The 20,888-nt window shown below is 38.5% G+C and overlaps 1 protein-coding gene across 2 annotated transcripts in view; it reads left to right on the top strand.

Annotated features, from left to right (window-relative positions):
* Positions 1-5,133: 5,133 nt before the first annotated feature.
* Positions 5,134-20,888, top strand: part of prkcea (protein kinase C, epsilon a) — a 79,341-nt gene continuing 63,586 nt past the window's right edge. For both annotated transcript variants that reach the window (XM_055175847.2, XM_055175848.2), the window contains exon 1: positions 5,134-6,226. In XM_055175847.2, coding sequence (XP_055031822.1) covers positions 5,879-6,226 — 348 coding nt within the window. In that variant the 5' untranslated portion in view covers positions 5,134-5,878. The remainder of the gene's footprint in view (positions 6,227-20,888) is intronic.

Here is a 20,888-nt window from a genome sequence, read left to right on the forward strand (position 1 = left end):
GCACATTTCCCTTTTAAACGGATTGCAATGTTAAACAGTTCTAACAACTTGCACCTTGTCTTCTTAGCATTTAAAGCTATGCATCTCATGTCTTCTTGTCTTCTTCATTTATTGCTTTCAGTACACTATATAGTCAACATAAATGCATGATTAATTAAAAAATGCTAATTTTCTTTTTTTAAAGACCAAAGTATACAAATGGTGTCAATTTAATACTTTTGTATTAATACAATAATGCTCTGTGTTTGTCGTTTTTTATTTGGATAAAGATACATAAGCATAGCTTTTCATGCTCTCGCCATTTGTTCATCTTCCATAGAGACTTATAACACACACCACCACACAACTGTTAAGATTCTCTCATTCATTATTCTTCATGTAAGCACCTGTTTTACATCTTTACAGCTTAACAGATTACACTGACTTGTGATTTTATTTGAAAAGGAGCATTAAAAATTATAATGGTCTTCGTTTAATTCATTCACTGAATGTGTGGGTCACCTCGAGTGCTTGTCCTCTGTCCCCTGACCTTTCCACGGTAGACACCTGTGTGAGCAGACAGCAGGTTTGCTCACCTGAGAGGAGGAGAAAGGAGTGTGCTGTTAAAGGACCACACAGTCCTAAGCAGCTGAGTCTAGAGCAAATAATCTTTTCTTTATAAACGGCTGGAATTAACCAAATCAATGCACCTTTGTGCACCTTAAGTAGAGAGGAACTAATGCCAGATGGGGGTTCTAATAATGTTTGGCTTGCGATCTTCGAATTCATCTGAGAGCTTCAAAGAGCGAGATCTTATAACCTCGGCTGATTTAATCAACTGTTCTGGATGTACATGCCAATAAATGTTCAGAGCGAATGCACTTAACTGTAAACAAACTATAATATAATGTGACTGATTTTCTTAATTATGTTTCCAAAAATCATCATTGCTTTGGGTCAAGCTATTCTTTTTACAGTAAGACTCAATTTTCTCTCACAAGAGCTATAGAATTTAATCGCACTACAACACATGTCAAAATAAGTCCCATGATAATCGAAGAAAGAACAATGAAAACACAGCAAAGTTGTGTACAGTTCATTAACTTGTAATCAGTGTGATGGTTGGCATTATGGCAGAATGTTTAATTCAAACAAGGTTTTCTCTTCTGAAACATTGAAGTCTTTTGACTTTATTTTTATAGATTTCATACTGAAACGTATATGGTCACATAGTAAACTCTGTTTCTCAATCATCATTTTACTGACAATAGCTTTGTTGTTGTAATTTCAACCAATATAAAAATTCTGATATCATTTTCATTCGAAAATAAAATATGAAATGTTTAGTTATGCAGGTCTTATCAAACAAAAATACTGTATTTCACACAGATGCCCAATTTTAAAGGTACAATGTGGGACTTTTAGAAGGATCTTTTGACAGAAATGCAATTTAATATACATAAACAGTGGTGTATAAAGACCCTACAAAATGAACTGTATTGTTTTATTACCTTAGAATAAGGCAATGTCGCACCGCCGTGTTTTTACAGTAGCCCTAAATGGACAAACTCTATAGAGTGTGTTTTGTAACTACATTAGCTGCTTCCAAATACCACACTTGAGGTCTTGGCCACTCGAGAGTGCATGCACATGACAGGAAGTAAGTGCGCAAGACTGTTCCATGTCTTAGAACTGGCAAAGTGCAGTGCCCTAACAAACAGTATCTTGAATACCGCTTTAATGCTGTATTCAAGGCCAAGCGTATCCCATCATGCATCATGTTCTGGATGTAAATCGTGAGACTTTTGCCCAAACCTCGCGAGATTTTGCAGAAACTTTTAATTGTAAGTTAATAAATGGCTATTACATATTATGTTGGTAATAAAACAAAAAGTGTTGGACATTTCATTGGTGCCAGCATGTATTTTGTAAAATATCTGCAACTGCTTTTATCACATAATGAGAAACAACATTGTGTCATTTATTCAGGGACTGCTAAATAAACAATAAACTTTAATAAAACGGCATGCACAAAATATAGAGTTTTTTTACAGTGCAAATAATTCTGCTTATAAAAGTTTCAGATAATGTCTTCTTTAGATTCTTTCAGTTCAACAAATGTTCATTTCAGAGTGATTATGTGTTCATGTTATTTAAAGAAAACTGTAAAATATATATTTAGCCTAATTTAAAAACGAATACGTTTTGGTGCAAATTGCTGCTACCTGGATTGACATTTTTACACTTGCTAAGTGTGTCCAATAGGGTGAACAATTCAATATGCAAGCTTGGGATCTTCACGCCCACTAAAACACTTGGGCCAAACACAGGTAGCCTAATACGTCATGTAAGTAGTCAAGTGGTCAAGTGTGGTTATTTGGATGTCGTTGTCTCGTAGTATTTGTCCTGTGGCGGCTACCGTAGCTTCTCTATGCATTTCGAAAGGGAGGGGTGAGCTGTGGACTGAGCCGTTGGTTGTGGACTGAGCTAGATGCACATATAATATATAATATAATAAATCTCACTGAAGCTCAAATCTGGAGTCAGAAGCAGACTAGACACACGTTTTCATGTAGTTTTATGTTTATGTAAAAACATTATGCAGCTAAGGATTTGTAATGACACAAGGTAAGTAAATGATGGCAGACTTTTCATGTTGGGTGTCCAGTTTTCGAATTGAGTGGGGGGTGGGCTGGGGTGGTCCAGGGCCTCCTATAAGCATTGAGTTCTCTGGTTTTTAAAATTAAAATACTACGCCTACATAAATTTAAAGTTCTCGTGTTGGCCTGGGGGGGGGGTTAGCTAGGGGACCCTCATATACTGAAAAATCCAGCTAAGACCAGCACAAGCTGGTGAGCTGGTTTTAGCCGGTCTCCCAGCTTGGTTTTAGCAGGTATTGTTGGTGTAGCAAGCTGGTTTTAATGTGTTTTGGTCATTTTTTAAGCTGATCTAGTTGGAAGACCAGCTTAGACCAGCTACTGCCACCTTAAACCAGCTGAAACCAGGAACCAGCTTATGCTGGTCTTTTCTGTTTTTTTTTAGTAGGGAATCTTTGACAATTCAAACACCTTCCCATAAAAAAAATATTTCTATCTCAGCATTTTTTTTTTATATATTTCCTGGATATAAGAAATTTGAAACCTAACACAAATAATGCAGAAATACCTTAAAGGAAGCATAGAGAGTCTGTTCTGTTGTAACATGCACCGCCTATTGTGCTTCCTGGATTATAAGTGAGAAAAAGATGTGATGTTATTGTGTTTTGTTCATCAGAAATTAAGATCTTAGCTTTATAGTGATCACAAATTACAAAGCTCTGTCCATTTCTTTATACATTTGAGCTCCCATGAATGACATTAACAATATTTATTTCCCTTCTGGAGTCGAAATAAAACGCAAGACTGCCCCTGCAGGGCTATACTGGTACTGCAATTATGTGATGGGGCGGAGCGACCCATTCGTGGGGGGTTGGGGGGGTTTGACTGGTTAACTTAGGCCAGTATATGCTTATAGATGCACTTAACTACACCCTTCTTGGGGCAAACAGCATGCTTGACATCGTTTAAAAAGAGTTATCTATTTTCATATTTGAAAGATATTTGCATATTTTTTGTTCATGTATGAAATGTATGAATGTGTCTCTCTCTGATGAGTTTGTGGCTATGCACCAGATCAGTTTTCCTCAATCAGGAGGGGGGGTCTTAAGATTACTTAAAATTATCTCAAATAAGATTAAACAAGGAATAAGATAAGCTTGATTAAAAATCTGCTTCTTTTTTATCATTTTATTATGTTTATAGTTATGCCAAGCTTTTTAGTAGAAATAAGTGCGTGCCTTTTCTAACAATTATTGAGGTGAGGTATTTATCATCTATAATAATATAACTACATGAAAAAGACAGATACTTCGACAGAAATGGGTACCCTAAAGTTTACTTAAGAATGACAGAAGTGCTGAACATACAGTGCCACCCACAGGAATAATGCTCTCATTGCATGCCGTAGTAATACTGATATTTGATATCTGCGCTATAGCTGAATAGCTGTGCACATTAAAATAATTATCTTTATATAAAATTTGTTTGTTTATAGTTCCATAGCAGCTGTTAACATGAGCATTCCTTCCATGATTTCTCTTAACTTGCTCAACCATGATGTGAAGCAACCCTGCCTGTGTAGCAATATTTTTAACCACTAGAGTTCACTAAATAACAAAATTATAACAAGTTCCGCTTCAAACAACTGTTGTAGCTGATTTATTAAATGACATTGTGGACATATGATAATAAGCAACTATGGTGCTACAGTACATTAAAACATGTAAGTTTTTCAATCACAAACAAAAAATCTCTTGTCACACAATACAACAGTTGTTGAGCATTTGATGTACATGTCCCTAAGTAACCATCATACAATATTTCTAAAAGGATGAACAAATATCTATTATTTTTGACAAAGAGTAGATTTGGGCAAATAGTCTAGTATTTCTAGCCTTAGAGAAATATTCTCAATAGATGTTTCAATTTTAAAGGTTGGACTAAGCCCCAGAGTAGCATGTGATACTGGCAAAAGAAATAGAGAGACGTTTTACTCTCACATTAAAAATACTATAATATTAACTACAGTAAAATGTAGAAAAACCCTCATGAAAATAAAATTTTCGTAATGGAAAACCTAGATTCTATAGTGTTTTATTAAAGCAAACTAGAGCATTTACTATGCTTTATCAGTTCACAATTGTCAGTACTATGGTATAGATGAACAAAGTCAGTGTAGACATTGCTATAAAACACTATACTACAATTTGCTATAGTAAATACTAAAGTATACAACATTATTTTTCATAGGCTTTATTTTCTACATAATTACTACACGTTATTAATGTATAATAGTATATTAATATTGATAAACTGTAGTAATGTAGAACTATTTTTGATACCATGGTGTTAGTTGTAGTTTAAAGTACAAAGTAGGTATCTACTACAATATTTACAATGTGGGTATGCCTTACAAACAAACGTTATCTGGTTCGTTATCTGGTTCGATGAACCCAACACATACAGGCGCTTTAAAACCAAACCCTTGTGTGGATTCCTGCCTCTCTGTTTACAGTTTTAGGCGATGCTGTTGCTCTCTTCTTCTGTCCGTACACACACGCTCCCCCATCCGGCGCAGAGTGGACGCGGCTCGGCTTAAATCTTCTGACGTGTTTTGCGCATTTCCTGAACTGGCGCTCGGGAGCAGGGAGGGAGAGAGCAGGGAGGAAGGCTGCAGGAAACCAGTGCACTACAAACCATTACAAACCTTAAAGCTGTAATAGTGTCCTTTTCAAACCAACAAAGACAAGCAGCGGCTCAATTTATCGGCGAGTGGATGACAGTAGTCTCGAGCAGACTGAGAATGAGGATTCCCAAACGCCTCTCCCACATAGCGCCTGCTGGAAAACGAAAACGAGAAGACTGAGGACCATCACGTTTTGGATATTTTCCTCCGTGTTATTGCCTATACGTTGGGGTTGGGACTCAATCGCACAGTATTTCCTTACCAACCGAGCGCTGTTCCAGACGTAGGGAATTTCGCGTGTTTACGTATGGTTCCCATCACAAGGAAAGACGGTAAACAAAAACAGGATCACTGAAACGTCTGGTTTTAGCATTTCGCCTTTTGAACGCTTTAATTCTTTGCTCAAATGAATAATTCAAGTTGATACGTTTGGTTTTAGACTCAAATCTCATCTAGTGCTCGGGGATTAAGTCATCAGCATCCGTCTATACATGCATGTATGCATATTGATGGCGTGATGGCATCGACGGGTGTAACGACGCCCTGAATTGTAATCAGCATTTGAACCCGCTTGATTTCGCAAAGAAAGCCATTTGCATTGCACTTCAGCGTCATCATGGTGGTTTTTAATGGAGTGTTGAAGATCAAGGTTTGTGAGGCTCTAAACCTGAAGCCCACAGCTTGGTCACTCCGGCACGCCGTCGGACCAAAGACCCAAACCTTCCTACTGGACACGTACATCGCCCTTAACGTGGATGATTCCCGCGTGGGCCAAACTTCAACCAAGCAAAAGACCAACAGTCCAGCCTGGCATGATGAGTTCGTCACTGAGGTGTATGATGGCAAGAAAATTGAATTGTCGGTCTTTCATGATGCGCCAATTGGCTACGATGACTTTGTGGCCAACTGCACTATTCAGTTTGAAGACCTGCTGCAGAATGGAAGTAGACACTTTGAAGACTGGGTATGTTTATCTTTGAACTTACTGACAGTGTGTTTTGATTAAAAAACCACACAAATTGTAATACATAATGTTTACAAACACCAGTTAAAACCATTTCAAGATTCCTTCATGTAGTGTTTTGGGCCTTATTCCAATACTTTTAATAAGTGATCTACAATTTGCAAAGCTGCATTGATCCTCGTCTACCAGATAACATCTCACCTTTACAAAGCACACACATTACCAGAAGATACTATTATAGCTTCCATTAAAACCAATACAATTACCATTTATTATTATGAAGGTTTCTATTGGGGTTTTCCAGCAGTGCTGTTGTGTTTTTCGTTCTAGCACTGCGCATTCTGCATGTCTTGGATGTCTAAATAATCTGACACACCCAATTCAGGCTATTCAGCACCCCTAAACCTAATAAGCTGATGGGTGAAATCAGGTGATGTAAGAGAGACAGGAATCTATTGTGTAGGTCATGGGGGCTGGTCGGTTTAAGATTCTCCCCAGCAAAGCTTCTCCCCTTATTTCCCAGCCTTCATCTGTCTTCCACATGGGTTCTCACGCTCTGGGGGTTTTCCCATTTCTCCACAAAATATGTTCTGCTGCTAACTACTTTTGAGGTGTTTCTGTTAAATGAAGAAGTCTGTCCAGATTCCCTCTGTGAAATGTTGCACTGTAACAAATGAGGGAATGAATCAATGTTTAATTATGCAAGCTGTAGAACTAGTTTGACACAGTTTGGTAATGTATAAGTATCAACCTGCCCTAGTCTGACCTATGTTTGACCGTCTTTTCAAAATTATTGATTCATATAAATCTGAGCATGTAAGTCACCTCCACTTGGCTTTTGGTATAACTAGAGATCAAATCCACTTAAGGACAAAAAGGACACGTGATGCTCAATTCACTGCATGCTCCTCAACAGAGTTTTGGGAATGTTCGTGTTATCGTCATATTACATTGATTGTATTTATAAGCATATTTTATTAAAACAGATATATGCCTTATTATATGTGTAATTCATACAAATTTGCTATGACATGCTGTTTTGTGTTCTTGTAGGGTCCTGCTCAGGACGTGTAACACATAAACACATAGTGATGTATTTTTATGGTAGGGATGTTTGAAAGGGGCTGTGCCATAAGTATCAATGGCATGAAAATAAACTGGTAAGAGATGGAACTCTTGGCATTCAAATCATGATTGGGATTGTGAGAAGGTTTGATGTTATGTAATCTTAGTCCAACATAAGGCTGCAATGGGCAGAGCTTTGCATGTTTGATTGTTAGACACCAAGAGAAAGGTCAGCATATATCGATTATGACGCTGAATCTTCCTCACTTGTCACTGGTAACTCATGATGTAAACTAGAGAGAGAGAGAGAAGGAAATCAATTGAAACTCTGTATTTACCCATCACTTGAATTTACTAAGCTTCTGTCTCACCACTAACCCATTTTTATCATTGTGTTGTTGTGTTTGCCTGCTTAAAAATGGTTTAACTGTCAACATTGTTTGCTGAACTAACCAATGCTCAGAGTTGTTGCCTAATGTTGCATTATAAAACACTGACAGTACTGTAACTGTCCAAAAAAATCAATAGCTGTATTTCACAGTGGGGTTAAAACTGTTGGCATCAAGATGCAGAAGTGCATGTTGCCCTTAAAATCGTTTAGAGGAACTTCTGGCTTCTGAAATTCTTGGTTCAGAGATCTCTTAAAGCTTGGTTTAAGAGATTTTTTTCTGTAGAAATATTGTATTGCGTCTACTATCATGAAAGAAATAGCTGAACAAAAGACAGAGGTATGTTAATCGTGGCAAATACATGTGACATAATTGGAGCCGAATGTTTTGTTTACAGATGCGCTTGCTAACAGAGATTCAGACATGGAAGCTCTGGCATGTCTAATTTCTCGGAGAGGCGGAGAGCTACAATAATCATATGCCATGTTTCATTTACACAAATTAATACTGGAGCTTTTTAGCAAGAGCTTGATGACCGTAGAGGGTGAAGGTGTCTGGTAATGTGATGTTACAGGCCATTGTATGTTATTGGAGCATTAGTGTAGCAGGGCTATAATACTGTTGTGGAATAGTCATTAAGTTTGCAGCTTTAAAATGTGAAACGTCGCATTTAGTGTCTCAAATGAACAGTGGTATATATGACACTGAAATAGAAACCAAATGACGCGAATTCTTGGGTCATTTAAACACGTCAAGAGTCCGGTCAGAAACATGTAGGGGATTCCTGTTGCTCAGTTGGTAGAGCATTACATTACTGTAATCATGGGTTAAATCCCAGAGAACACGCATAATAAAATGTAAACCTTTAATGCAATGCACTGTAAGTCACTTTGGATAATACATATATCAATATCAATGTAAACCTACAGGGCTCGACCCACAGCACTCTCCAAACAAGGAAAGCATGCTTACTAATTTCGATAACTGCCTCTACTTCAACAAACACAAATATAACCTTTGAGAAACAGTAGCACCACTGTTGCAATAATGTTCAGAGGGAGAAATACACAAGCAGGCCTTAAGACTTCATATTTAAAGTGATTTCTGTAATGAAGACACTGTTGTGTCATGTTTGTTGCTTACCACTTCTCTATTGGTTTTTTGGCCTGTAATCTTTCCAAAACCACATGTTGTGGTTCCCGGTAAGAAGGAACAGAATTTTCAGAAATTGCACCACTATAGTGCACGCTCGTCTTGACTGAAGTTGTTTTGTTTTTGCAAATAAATGCCATTCACCTTCATCTAATGCTAAACTGTCAAAAGAATACTGTGAAATGTACAGCAACTTGCTGGCAGCAGTTAGCAAGTAAGTTGGTGTAGTATAGTTCACAGCATGTTTACAAAGTGTAACTATATAAATGTTGGATTGCCTAAATTAAATGATCTAATTAACATAAATTACGATGCTTCATGTATGTATAAACCAGTACTAAAGTCTTAAGTGGGCTGCTTCTAGGCTTCTGCATCAATTGTACGGCGTAGCCTACGCAACGCCTACAGTGTTGGGTTGTTGGGGTGAACGAATTTTTTCCCACCGGTTAATCAGCGCGTAGTCTCGCGTAAAAATACTGAAGGTCTGGGGCCTCATGTATACAACTGTGCGTAGGATCCTTGATGAAACTCTACTACGCACAAAAGCCAAAAATGGCATAGACCAAAAATTATGAAGACTTCTAAAACAAAGCAATGTTCCCTTTATAAATAACAGATCATCTGCACGTGTGCGTACATGAATCATCCTAATATCCCACCCTGCAAGCCCATTCTCCCATAAAGTTTGTTTTTTTATAAATCACAACCTTTGCGCACGCTTAATACATAAGGCCCCTGGTGTTTTTCGTTGTTTTTCGGGTCTTGGATGTCTCCCCAAAATTACAGACCGGCGTGCAACAAGTCGAGAGAAAACTCCTGGATGTCTTTTAGAGTCTATGCCGTAAACTATTTTTCATATTTTTTCTTTCTTTATCGAACGACAGAGCTTTGTTTCCCGAGGGACCAAAAAATCGCAACGCACGCGTCTCCCGGAAATCCGTTTAATTGCAACAAATCAGAGGACGACTTAGACATTCTCACAAGGTTTTCAGTTAAGTGTACAATACAGATCAGTCATTTGACCAACATTCTGTGGGCGTGACTTCTGAGGCTGAAACTAATCAGCGTTTGACAAACCTATCACCGGGTGGGAGAAGCTTATAAATGTGGGTTAGATCACTTGCCACCGCGACAACGTCTTTTACCGTCATTTTGATATTTTCTTGTAATTAAATCATTTAGTTTCGTTAGAGAGAGCTTAAATGGAGAAAGAGACGGTTACTCAGCTTGGTAATGGCGGATTTCCGTCAGAAATACCTGCGCACATTGACTCAAGCACTTTATTAAACCAACTGTTGCAATTGCATTGTACGCAAATTCATACGCGATGTAACTCAGCATACGCAAGCGCTGCATTTAAACAGTTGCGTATAATTCAAAATTGAAAGTAAAATGCGCACGTCTGAATGCGCATTTATAAGCCCTTCCCACACGGTGATACCGGTGTTTGTCACGCCCTGATTAAACTGTAGGGAAAATTCTGTCACCACAACAACCCTAGAACAAGCGTCTTTAAATGGGTAACGTACATTAAACATGGTATTAGGATGCGTTTCGGTCAATCGGATCAAAAGTGGACGAACCTAAATACTGGTGTGAAAGGGGTCTAAACCATTTTGAGCTCGTCCACTTTTGACCACATACAGAGGTAGTTGAAAACAAATTTGCCCTGATTGCGAATGTGTTTGAACCAAGGGATACTCCCCATCTACTGACCTAATGTGTAATGTACCAAGCACAATATTTTTACATTGGTTCTGACTTTTAGCACGACATTGTTTGGTGCCGTCTTCTAGTAGGCTATCACTGCTATAACAAAACTGGCTGTTCTCTTACTCTTTCATTTTGCGAGCGTGTGAAAGTTGCATGAGCTTATTTCATTCATTGTACATTGTTCATTACACAAGCGTTGTGCATCATGTTTACTAACGACACAGTTGTACTACGGTGCACGTACACGGTATCCCTCCTGCTTGTGTTTTAACGAAAGTTTTTTGTAATAGGCACACAACAGCTTACCGCAGCTCTCTGTTTGCTTTATATTGCATGGTCTAATTTTGTGGCGCTGTTAGCCAGTGTTGGGGAAAGTTACTTTTAAAAGTAATATAAGGTTACTTCCCAAAAAAGTAACTAATTGTGTTACTTAGTTACTTTTCATGGAAAGTAATGCTTACATTACTGCATTACTGTTAAGTTACTTTTGCATTACTTTTTCTTACTTTGCTAAGGCTTGATCTCTTTCAGGCCTTGCAGGTGGCTTTTATGACTGAGAAAGTCTGCATTCAGGTATTCAAGCTCTGGCCTGCCATCTCCGTTTCGGACTGAAACTGCTCAGGCATAGAGTACGTAAATCTGTGTTAATATGTTCAGTTTAATGCAGTACATTGTTTTTTAATTAATTAACTGAACTCACATTACTTTTTTTTTTAAAGTAACTCAAATATTAATGTGTACATTTATAAAGTAATGCGTTACTTTACTCGTTACTTAAGAAAAGTAATATTATTATGTAATGCATGTAACTTGTAATGCGTTACTCCCAACACTGCTGTTAGCATTGTAGCAACAGACCAAACTGCTCAACGTCCGGTCTATGATTCAGATTAGTCTGAGGCCGTTTCACATTTGAGTTTATTCTTGTAATAATGTGCACATAGCTTACCATCTAAAGTGGATGCCTTAAAGTCTTAAAAAGCACCCTTTAAATTAAAACACATAACTTTACAAGTGGAAATTTTGATGAAAAAATCCTGTTCAGAAGTACTGTAATATGATTCACAAAAACATTACTATATTGCTAATAATACTGTAATGTTTCCACCATTGAAATGTACCCACGATGCTTTGCAAATCTACAGCAATCCTTTGTACAGATTGTACAGTAATTTGTTACAGAGTGTTAAGTTGGAGCAACATGTTAGTTGTCTATGTAGCATTTATTGGAAGAGGTAATTAGAGCCGTGTGCTAGTCTTTGTGGATGTATCTCAGACACTATTGAGACACGGCCTCCTGCCTTTGTTTTGTGAAGCAGGAATGGACTGAATAATTTACAAGTCTTCCATCAGCTACTTTATGGCATGTCTGACCCCACGGAGATCATCCGGCGCAACACCCTCAGCTCAAGTTAGCAACACTCCCATTATCCCCAGAGAAAGTGGCTCTTATCTATAGGGATATCTTTCTCTCGCTCCCTCAATTACCAGTCTTTTACTGTGAAGTCATACAGTATATAAGGAGTGGGAGAGAGAGAGAGAGAGAGAGAGAGAGAGAGAGATGCTTTGGTATGAAGGAGGCTTGCCACGGTCGAAGGATGGCCTGTGACACAGGAACTTTTTTGAGCCTGTCGCTCAGTGTGTCTTTTTTCCTGGTTAATTCTTTATCTTTCCTTGTATTGTCCTCCTCCAGCTGTCCTTTTGCTTCCTTCACCTTCTCTTTCCTGGGTTTTCCTCCCCTCTGCTTTGTTTGGAAAACAGTTCTTGTTAATTTTGATAGAAATGTATGGTACTGAGTGACGTTGTGTCCATCACAAACCAGCTCTGCAAGATCAGACCAAATGCTTAAACCACATTTCACTCTGAATGTTGGTTTAGCCACAGATAATGTGCTTTAACGGCATGCCGTTTCCTTAATGTCTTTCCACTGCATTAAAGCTTACATTACAGTTATTGATCGTACTCTGTATTTTACAGGTCTATGCCCAGTAGTTCTTTTACTGTTGTTTCCTATTAAAATCAGCTGCCCCCAATTTGCAGAGCCGTTTGTGCACATAAGCCTAAAACATCAACCCTTCTTGGCACACTGTTGCCACATGTACCCATTTTACCCTCTTGGCAAGGCAAAACTGGGCGTGATGAGATTTGGTATTCACTAAAGATCAATTCATCCAGCAGCCCTAATCCATTTTATCACCATGCAGATAAATGCCTGTATATGCGTGTCGAACTGAATTGCTGTTACATTTTGTTCTTTTAATTTTGACATTTAATAGTGTTTGTCCTCAGTTGTTCCCCTTGTATATAGCTGCTAGTGTGTTTTGGAGCTTTGTGGATACAACTGCTCGTTGTATCACTTTCACATGCTGTGTTGAGCTCTTGCCTGGGGCACATTGAGCATACTTACAGTAAAATGGAACAATACAGGTGACATGAGGTGCTCCAGCAAATATGCCAGATCTGCACGGCTATCTGTATGACTTAGTTTCACTGTCATCTCCACAGCATAATACATAGACTCATTCAACACATATTCAACTTAAAACTTGTAGAACTTTTGGTTGGATTCAGAGACAGTAGTTGTTAAAGGAATAGTCTACCCTTTTGCCATATTAAACTATTTTACTACCTCAACTTAGACGAATTAATACATATCTATCTTTTTTCAATGCGTGCTAGGCTTGGGCGGTATCCAAATTTTGATACCATCAAACCGCCTCCCTATTTTACCCCGGTATACGGTATTACCGTGAATAATTATAAAATTATGACGTAAGGCTCAGACAGCGTCACCATAATGTTGGCTTGTGCCTAAACCCTTCAGAAACTGAATACCAAACACTAATACTGAAAAAAAATAGCAAAATAACATGCACAAAAATATTAACAACTTTTATTAGCAACAACTAGCAGTTTATAAAAAAGTTAAATACAAAGGTCAAACAGAATTAACCAGTTGCTGGTTAAAAAGTGATCGCTTAATTAGGCTATTATAGACAGTGGACTAAACGCTACTACAGTTAGCCATCTCATTCCAATTTCCAGGATATTTTTGTGTGAAGTGAACAAATCCCTCACACTCAATTTTTCATAACTCGCCTGTTTGTACTTATAAACCAATAAAAACATTTGGCGCAAGGTCAGGGCATTTGGGTTCTGGCGCGAGGTCACGGCGTTTGGTTTTGTGCACTCACATTGCATCAAGCTAAAATGTTATCAAAGCAAGACTTGAAAAAAATTGCTCAATATTTAAACATATTTTCTGCACATTCCACCATATTTTAATGAAATAAAGAAAGTCCTCCTTCTGTTAACTTATATTTCTGCATATTCCAGCATATAAAATAAAAATATTTTTTGTAAAATCCAGCAATTAAATAATTAAAACGAAAGTCTTTCCTGGTTGTATTCCAAATTATTAACATTTACGTCTTTTAACAGTAAAGTGCAGATTAAGTTTTGTTTTTGTAAATCATTAGACATTTTTACCACTTAATTAGGTTTTGTTTTGTAGAAAGCCTTTCTTTAAAGTGAATTTCGTTTTGTATAAATTGTGTCTTAATTTTAATAAATGTTTCATCAACCAATTTCATGTATTTAATAAATAAAAAGCAAATATAGTAGAGAAGATAATAAACGTGACATGGAGGCGCCGGCACGGCGCGTTCGCTTGCATTGCATTGTTAACTAGAACGCACGGATCTCACCATAAATTAATGAAACTCATACATTAGCATTAAATATCTTTGCTGCATTCTTTCTAAAACAGACAAGGGCTTTCTTGCGACTCGCATCAGCAGAGCATTGCATCGTCCATGTTTCACTTAATAGAAGTTGATACTTGTCTTTTTGAAAAATAAAAAAGTAATTATAATTTTACAAAAGAGTTGTTCTAGTCGTTATTAGAAGGCACAGAGTGAGTTAGACCTGCCTTGGCGGTGCGTCTTTTATGCATTCTGAAGGTGCCTGTTTTATTCATCGTGTTGCAGTCTATTAGGCAACATTCCGCATAAGATGGGCTTAGATTTGGAAATAGATTACATCTACATTTCAGTGCTAACTGATAAGGTGATGATGATCATCATCTTTCTTTATTATTTTTAGCACTACCTCAAACTTAAGCGGCTTCTCTTCGGAGCTGTCATTTTCTTAAATAAGCCGCGGCAATGTTTCAAATGAGCTTCTAATGAGAAAACGCCTTTATTTTCCACGCGATCACCTTACTCAAACCATTTTGAAACTAAGGAGTCATTTGTCCTCCGATTGCATAAGCAGCATACAAGCTCCTCGGCGACGCGTTTGCGGGAATGATGTTTCGGATGAGCCGGAGGCAGAGCAGCAGAGAGATGCGACAGAGTTGCGAAATTGCATGCGCGGCTCGAAATAGCTGTTATTTCAAACAGCGTAACATATTTTAAACTCTTTGGTTAATGGCTCGATGGTAGGTAAAGAAATTTTTTAGGTTTCGCCCTCCCTAATTTAATATTTAATCCTTGTCTGCTATATAAGTTCATTGTTTTGTTTTTTTAATGCCGGTATGGCGGTATAGAAACTGATACCTTTGCTATTTTTAGATCCCGCGGTATACCATATTACCGTATTACCGCCCAAGCCTAATGCGTGCACTGTATAGCGCGTCGTGAATGTGTTAGCATTTAGCTTAGCCCCATTCATTCCTATGGTACCAAACAGGGAAGCCACCAAACACTTCCGTGTTTTCCATATTTAAAGACTGTTACATGAGGAGTTATACCAGTAAGTATGGTGCCACAAAATAAAACTTTTTTTTGGTACCATAGGAATGAATGGGGCTAGGCTAAATGCTAACACATTCACAATGCGCTGTACATAGGTATGTATTAATTCGTCTAGGTTGAGGTAATAACATAGTTTAATATGGCAAAAGGGTAGACTATTGCTTTAAGGTTATCCGTAGATTAATGGTAAAGCATGGCATTAGCAGTGCAAAGGTCATGGGTTAGATTCCCAGTGACGTGCATATTGATCAAATTTATAGACTGTAAAAATGCTGGGTCATTTTAACCAAGCATTGGGTCAAAAAGAAACAAACCCAACCCGTTAATAATTTAACCTATGCCGGGTTGTTTTAAGCCATTGTTGGGTCAAATCTAAACTAATTCTGGGTTAATTTAAAGGTGCCAAAGAATGCATTGAAATAATATGTTAAATTGTTCTCTGATATCTACATAAATGGTATGTGGCTTTTAAGGTTGTGCCGATAGACGATATTATCGACTAGGGATGCTCCGATCAGGATTTTTACAGCTGATATGATTACCGATTTGTTGTCTTTGTGATCAGCCGATACCAATGCCGATTCTTCAAGCTGATATGCAAACTCTTTGATGAGTATTGAGTGCTTAGGTCCTGTGACGCGCCAGAGCGACCTCACGCAATACGTCATCACATCAAGAGGTCACGGATGTCGTATGCAAAACTACGCCCCAGTGTTTACAAGTGTGGAGAAAGAGGACCGTTCTGTTTATTGTTTAAAATGGTCTGCAAATGTGCGTTTCATATATGTAACACGTGACCTTTCCACGGCATTACGCAATTACGTGAGGTCGCGCTGGCGCGCCACAGGACAGGAGATAGACGGGAAGTTGTGGTCCAAAACTGCATTTTTTTTTCTTGTCAAAAATGACAATTGTTTCGCTAGATAAGACTCCCACGCCTCGTATGGGATCATTTAGAGTCCTTTGAAACTTCGTTAAAACTGCAATTTTAAACTGCAATAAAACTGTTACGTGTTGGTGTCAATTAAAGTCCATTCCAATCCTGGAATGTTTTCCTCAAAAAACATAATTTCTTCTCGACTGAACAAAGAAAGACATCAACATTTTGGATGACATGGTGGTGAGTAAATTATATGGATTTTTTAAAAAGAAAATGGACTAATCCTTTAAGGAACGTCTCTGGGTGGTAAGTTTGTGGTTTTTGTCAGTGTGAACGTGCAAAGCATAACTGTAACATCAAAAGTAGAACTTCAGCCTAAACATTAGCAAATAGCATGAATTAGCATATAGCGCTAACTCATCAGTCACAACTTTGTTTTTAGCATTGTAACAACATTGTAATTCATTTAATGAGTAATTTAATATTGGGGGCGTACATCATGCCTGTAACGTCACAGTCTGTGTTTTGTTAAGATTGACCAGTTTTCCAACTGCCTTTTGCATGCACGTGGTTTACATAAGAAACAATCATGTATGAGGCTCACAATATGTCCTTACCATGTACAGAACTCATATTATTAATCTATGCCTATGTAAATACAGTTTTTCATTCTACGGCACCTTTAACCCAATTAGTTTGTCTCTTTTTGACCCAACGCTGGAGTCCAGCTTGAGTGCATTGTAAGCTGTTCTGGTTTAAAGCATGCCAATGTAAAACCAGGTAGGAAAACCGAGTATGGCCCTCACTTGAGTGAGAATCTCTCCAGAAACCAGCAGCAGACCTGACTCAGCACCCTGTTCACACTCTGCGTGTTCACCCACAGCCCAGTGCGCTACAACCATCTGCGTATGTGTGTGCACATTTCATGCCGAGATTAAATCAAAGTAATTCACACCTCGTGATGTTTGCCACACAAAGGCTCATAGTCCATCAGGCCATTTTTATATCCATGGACGTTTCATCTCCAGACGTCTGTTTTCGTTTTGTCTGGCCTTTGTTTTGCTATTTACTAAATTAAAGCTGCCAATCCCTCTCAGGACCCGGTGTTTATTCAAACTGAATTCCAATCAGACCTTCAAAGGCTCTCATTATTAGTCTCTGTATCATGAATTATGCACTGTTAGCTCCGGTGTGGTGTCCTATTAGTAATTCATGAAGCTCTGAAGGTTTCGCTCAGAGTCGTGTGTTTGCGAGTACAGTTTGCTCGCGAATGCGCTCGTATGCCCGCGTCTGCGTGTGATTTCGAGTGTGAATGGGAACTGTGCACGCAGCCCAGCCACCATGCTGAGATTCTGCTGTCGACAGATGGATTGTAGGAGGATCGAGCTCGAAACGCTTTAGAGACAAAATAAGAAATGGATGGAGGACAGTCTCAAGGAGGAGAGGGTGTAATTGAGGCGGAGGAGGGGGGCAAGGAGAGATTGAGCGAGAGAAAAGCGTTCATCTGTGTCACGTTTAATCATTGCTGAGAGATTAATGTAGAAATTAATGTGTTTAAACCTTGGCAGACCTACTTTCATTTCCCAAATGATTTTGAAATCACAAATGACCACACTCTTAGAATGCTGTGAGATTTCATAGATTCTGATGAAAGACGTACGTATTTTTGCTTTTATCAAAAGCGTCTTACAGCACAGTCAAGCTATACAGCATGCGTTCCTTTCTTTGTGATGCTAACACATTACTCTACCAATTGAACTACAGGAAGACCAAACTAACTTTAGGAGTTTTCTGTTGAGTTTAAAAGATGTGTAAAATTGTTCTCAGATTTGCAGACATCACGTCTGTAATCAAAGTCAGATATTGCATTTGTGTTGAAGTTCATTCAAGACTGAATTATCTCTACTTTGTCTCTATTGACCTGTATATATTAGGGCAAGAATCATGCAATACGATACATATCACGATGTATGGGTTGCGGTGCAGAGCGACACTGTAAATCACTGCAATATTTTGGGGTATTTCCTATTTTAGGAATATAATGCTGCGTTCAGATCAGCTGCGGTAGAGGCGTCAAGCGCTAGTCAGGGCTCAACGCAAATAATTTTTTATAGTGGCCTGGTCGGGCCAGTGGTTCAGGTTTTCACTTGCCCTGCAAAAATTTTCACAGGCCCAATAAAAAAATGTCAGTGTCAAATATAATTGTATATATACAACATACATGTTCCAACGAAAAAAGGCTCCCGACTTTTCTGCTTTAACTGTAAACTGACAGCAAACTGTGCAGTGTTTTACTCAAGTAAATGTCTGTTCCCAAACGTCTCTCACGCTTGCCCCAGGCAACCGGGCAATCCTTTATGTTGAGCCCTGCTAGTGATTTCAATGTTAAGTCAATGTAAAGACACATTGACGCACGTCTGAAGGTCTTGCGGTGCGAATGAGCCGTGAAGCGTGGACGCGGTAGGCGCGATTCAGCCTCATTCGCGCATCTAGTTCACGCGAGTTGGTCGCGACTAATCGTTAGGCAGCCCTACAAAGTAGTGCTGTTGGTTAGTAGCCTTAATTTTTTTTAGGTTTAAAGGGACACAAGGCAGCATTTTTATGTTAATAAATCATCTTCGTAAGTCGGTATATGGTTAAATGACTCATTACGGGACGAATGATGTCTCTCTCGCCCGCCCCTACCGTCTGTAGGAAGAATACCCCACTTGCAACTTCGCTGTATCCGACCCGGTGTCCTTCAGTCTCGCAAAGTCTCAGATATCGCGAGAAGCAGTATCACTTTACAGCAAACAATACAGAGGCAGGCGGGATAAACACGGCTAGCGATTGTTGCAAATGGCAGAGCCTGGGAAGAAGCATCGAAAACCCTTGACGGAAGGGAAACCTAACTGGATTGGAAATAAGCTGATAAACTTGGCTCCGAGGGGGGAGGGACAACAGTTCGTTTTTACGACAGTGTGTTTGAAAGCATTTACTTTCAGACACTAGGGGGAGCTCGTAGAGAAATGTTACGCAGACTTGCCTGGTTTCCCTTTAATTTCACAGAATTCATGATAAATTAATGTATTATATAAAATGTCATAAAACTGGGGCCCCCCTGGCACCATCTCGCGGCCCCCCCCCCCCGGCCCCCAATTTGAGAACCACTGCTCTAGTAGTAACATGATTACATGAAGCGAGCATAGTCGCAGAAGCCCCTCCCATAACGTGAAATTCCGCGTGAATGTCTCATTGACTAGAATTTCACGTGTGGCTTTCATCCGCGAATGAAGCAAGTAAACTTAAAATGTTCAAGCAAACTAGACGCAGTAGACGCAAATTTGATGCCTCAAATGCGGCTGGTGTGAACCCACGGTAATAGGATATCATTTTAGTAAAGTTGTCATTGAGAACATACCACTATATGCAAATCTTAGCAAAAAAAAGTGGCATGGCCCTATGCTAGTACTTCCTGTCACTGTTTAATTTCAGAGATAAGAAGAATGCTATTTAGTGATCGGGATGTAAACTCCAAACGAAACAACTGCCATGAATCTTGAATCTATTGCTTTTTTATCGATACAGTATTGCCAAACAAAATATCACAATATTTACATGTAACAATATTTTTTTTACACCCATGGTATTTTTGCTGTTATATTTTAACTAAAGTCAACTGTCCACTTATTTGAGTCCATTTTTATTTCCGATAGACGATACCATCATCTAATGACATATGGGCGATAGCGGGTTTTCATGACGATAGTTGGCATGTTTAAAATTATTATTATGCTATTATTATTATCATAGTTTCACATTAACATGCGCATTGCATATTTTTACTTTTTTAAATTTGTAAAAAAAAATGCACAAATAAAAAATTGCCTCCCCCCCCAATACTATCGTGTATTGGCGCTCTCACTATGGGGCATATCATGCAACACTATCTGAGCCAAAGTTAGATACTTAAAGTGCACCTATTTCATTGCTAAAAAACAACATTATTTTGTGTATTTGTTAAAATACAATGTGTTTGCGTGGTTTATGGTTAAAAAACACATTATTTTACACATACCGTACATTTTTGCAGCTCCAGATATCCTGCTTTCCTCAAACGCTATGATTTTGTACAATGCTCATCAATCTGAAAAGCACTGTGTCCCTGATTGGCTAGCTAATCTGTACGTTGTGATTGGCCCGAAAACCAGCAGGAAATATGATGCTCCTTACCATGTTTGAAAGATTTGCTCATAATGCTGACAGAAGTTAACTTATAGTCAAAGCGGGAGGAATTATGATAATGTCGTGTCTACGTCAACAGGCCCAGGAAATAAACTGTTGCCTACAATCCGTGTGTTTGTTGAAGTCCAAGAAAAGAGATTTAGGTTTTAAACTCGCATCATCGTTTACGTTGGGGTTTGTATCTTTTTCATATCGTTTACATGTACTAATACACACCTACACACCAAGGTAGGCATGGGCCGGTATAAAATTCTGGCGGTATGGTAACCTTTAGCAAAATGCCACGGTGTTGCGGTATTGCCATTGCAACACTAAAATGTGTAATTTTCAAATGCCTTTAAATATAAAGCCTTTAAATTATAATATGCTTGCAAAAAATATATAATATTTTCGTAATGTATATTAAATGTAAACATCAAATGGATTTTGTATAAACACAGCTCATACCTTGGAGACGTTATCACACAACATTTGAGTGGTTT

Source organism: Misgurnus anguillicaudatus, chromosome 4 (genome assembly GCF_027580225.2).
Source record: "Misgurnus anguillicaudatus chromosome 4, ASM2758022v2, whole genome shotgun sequence".
Taxonomy (NCBI): domain Eukaryota; kingdom Metazoa; phylum Chordata; class Actinopteri; order Cypriniformes; family Cobitidae; genus Misgurnus; species Misgurnus anguillicaudatus.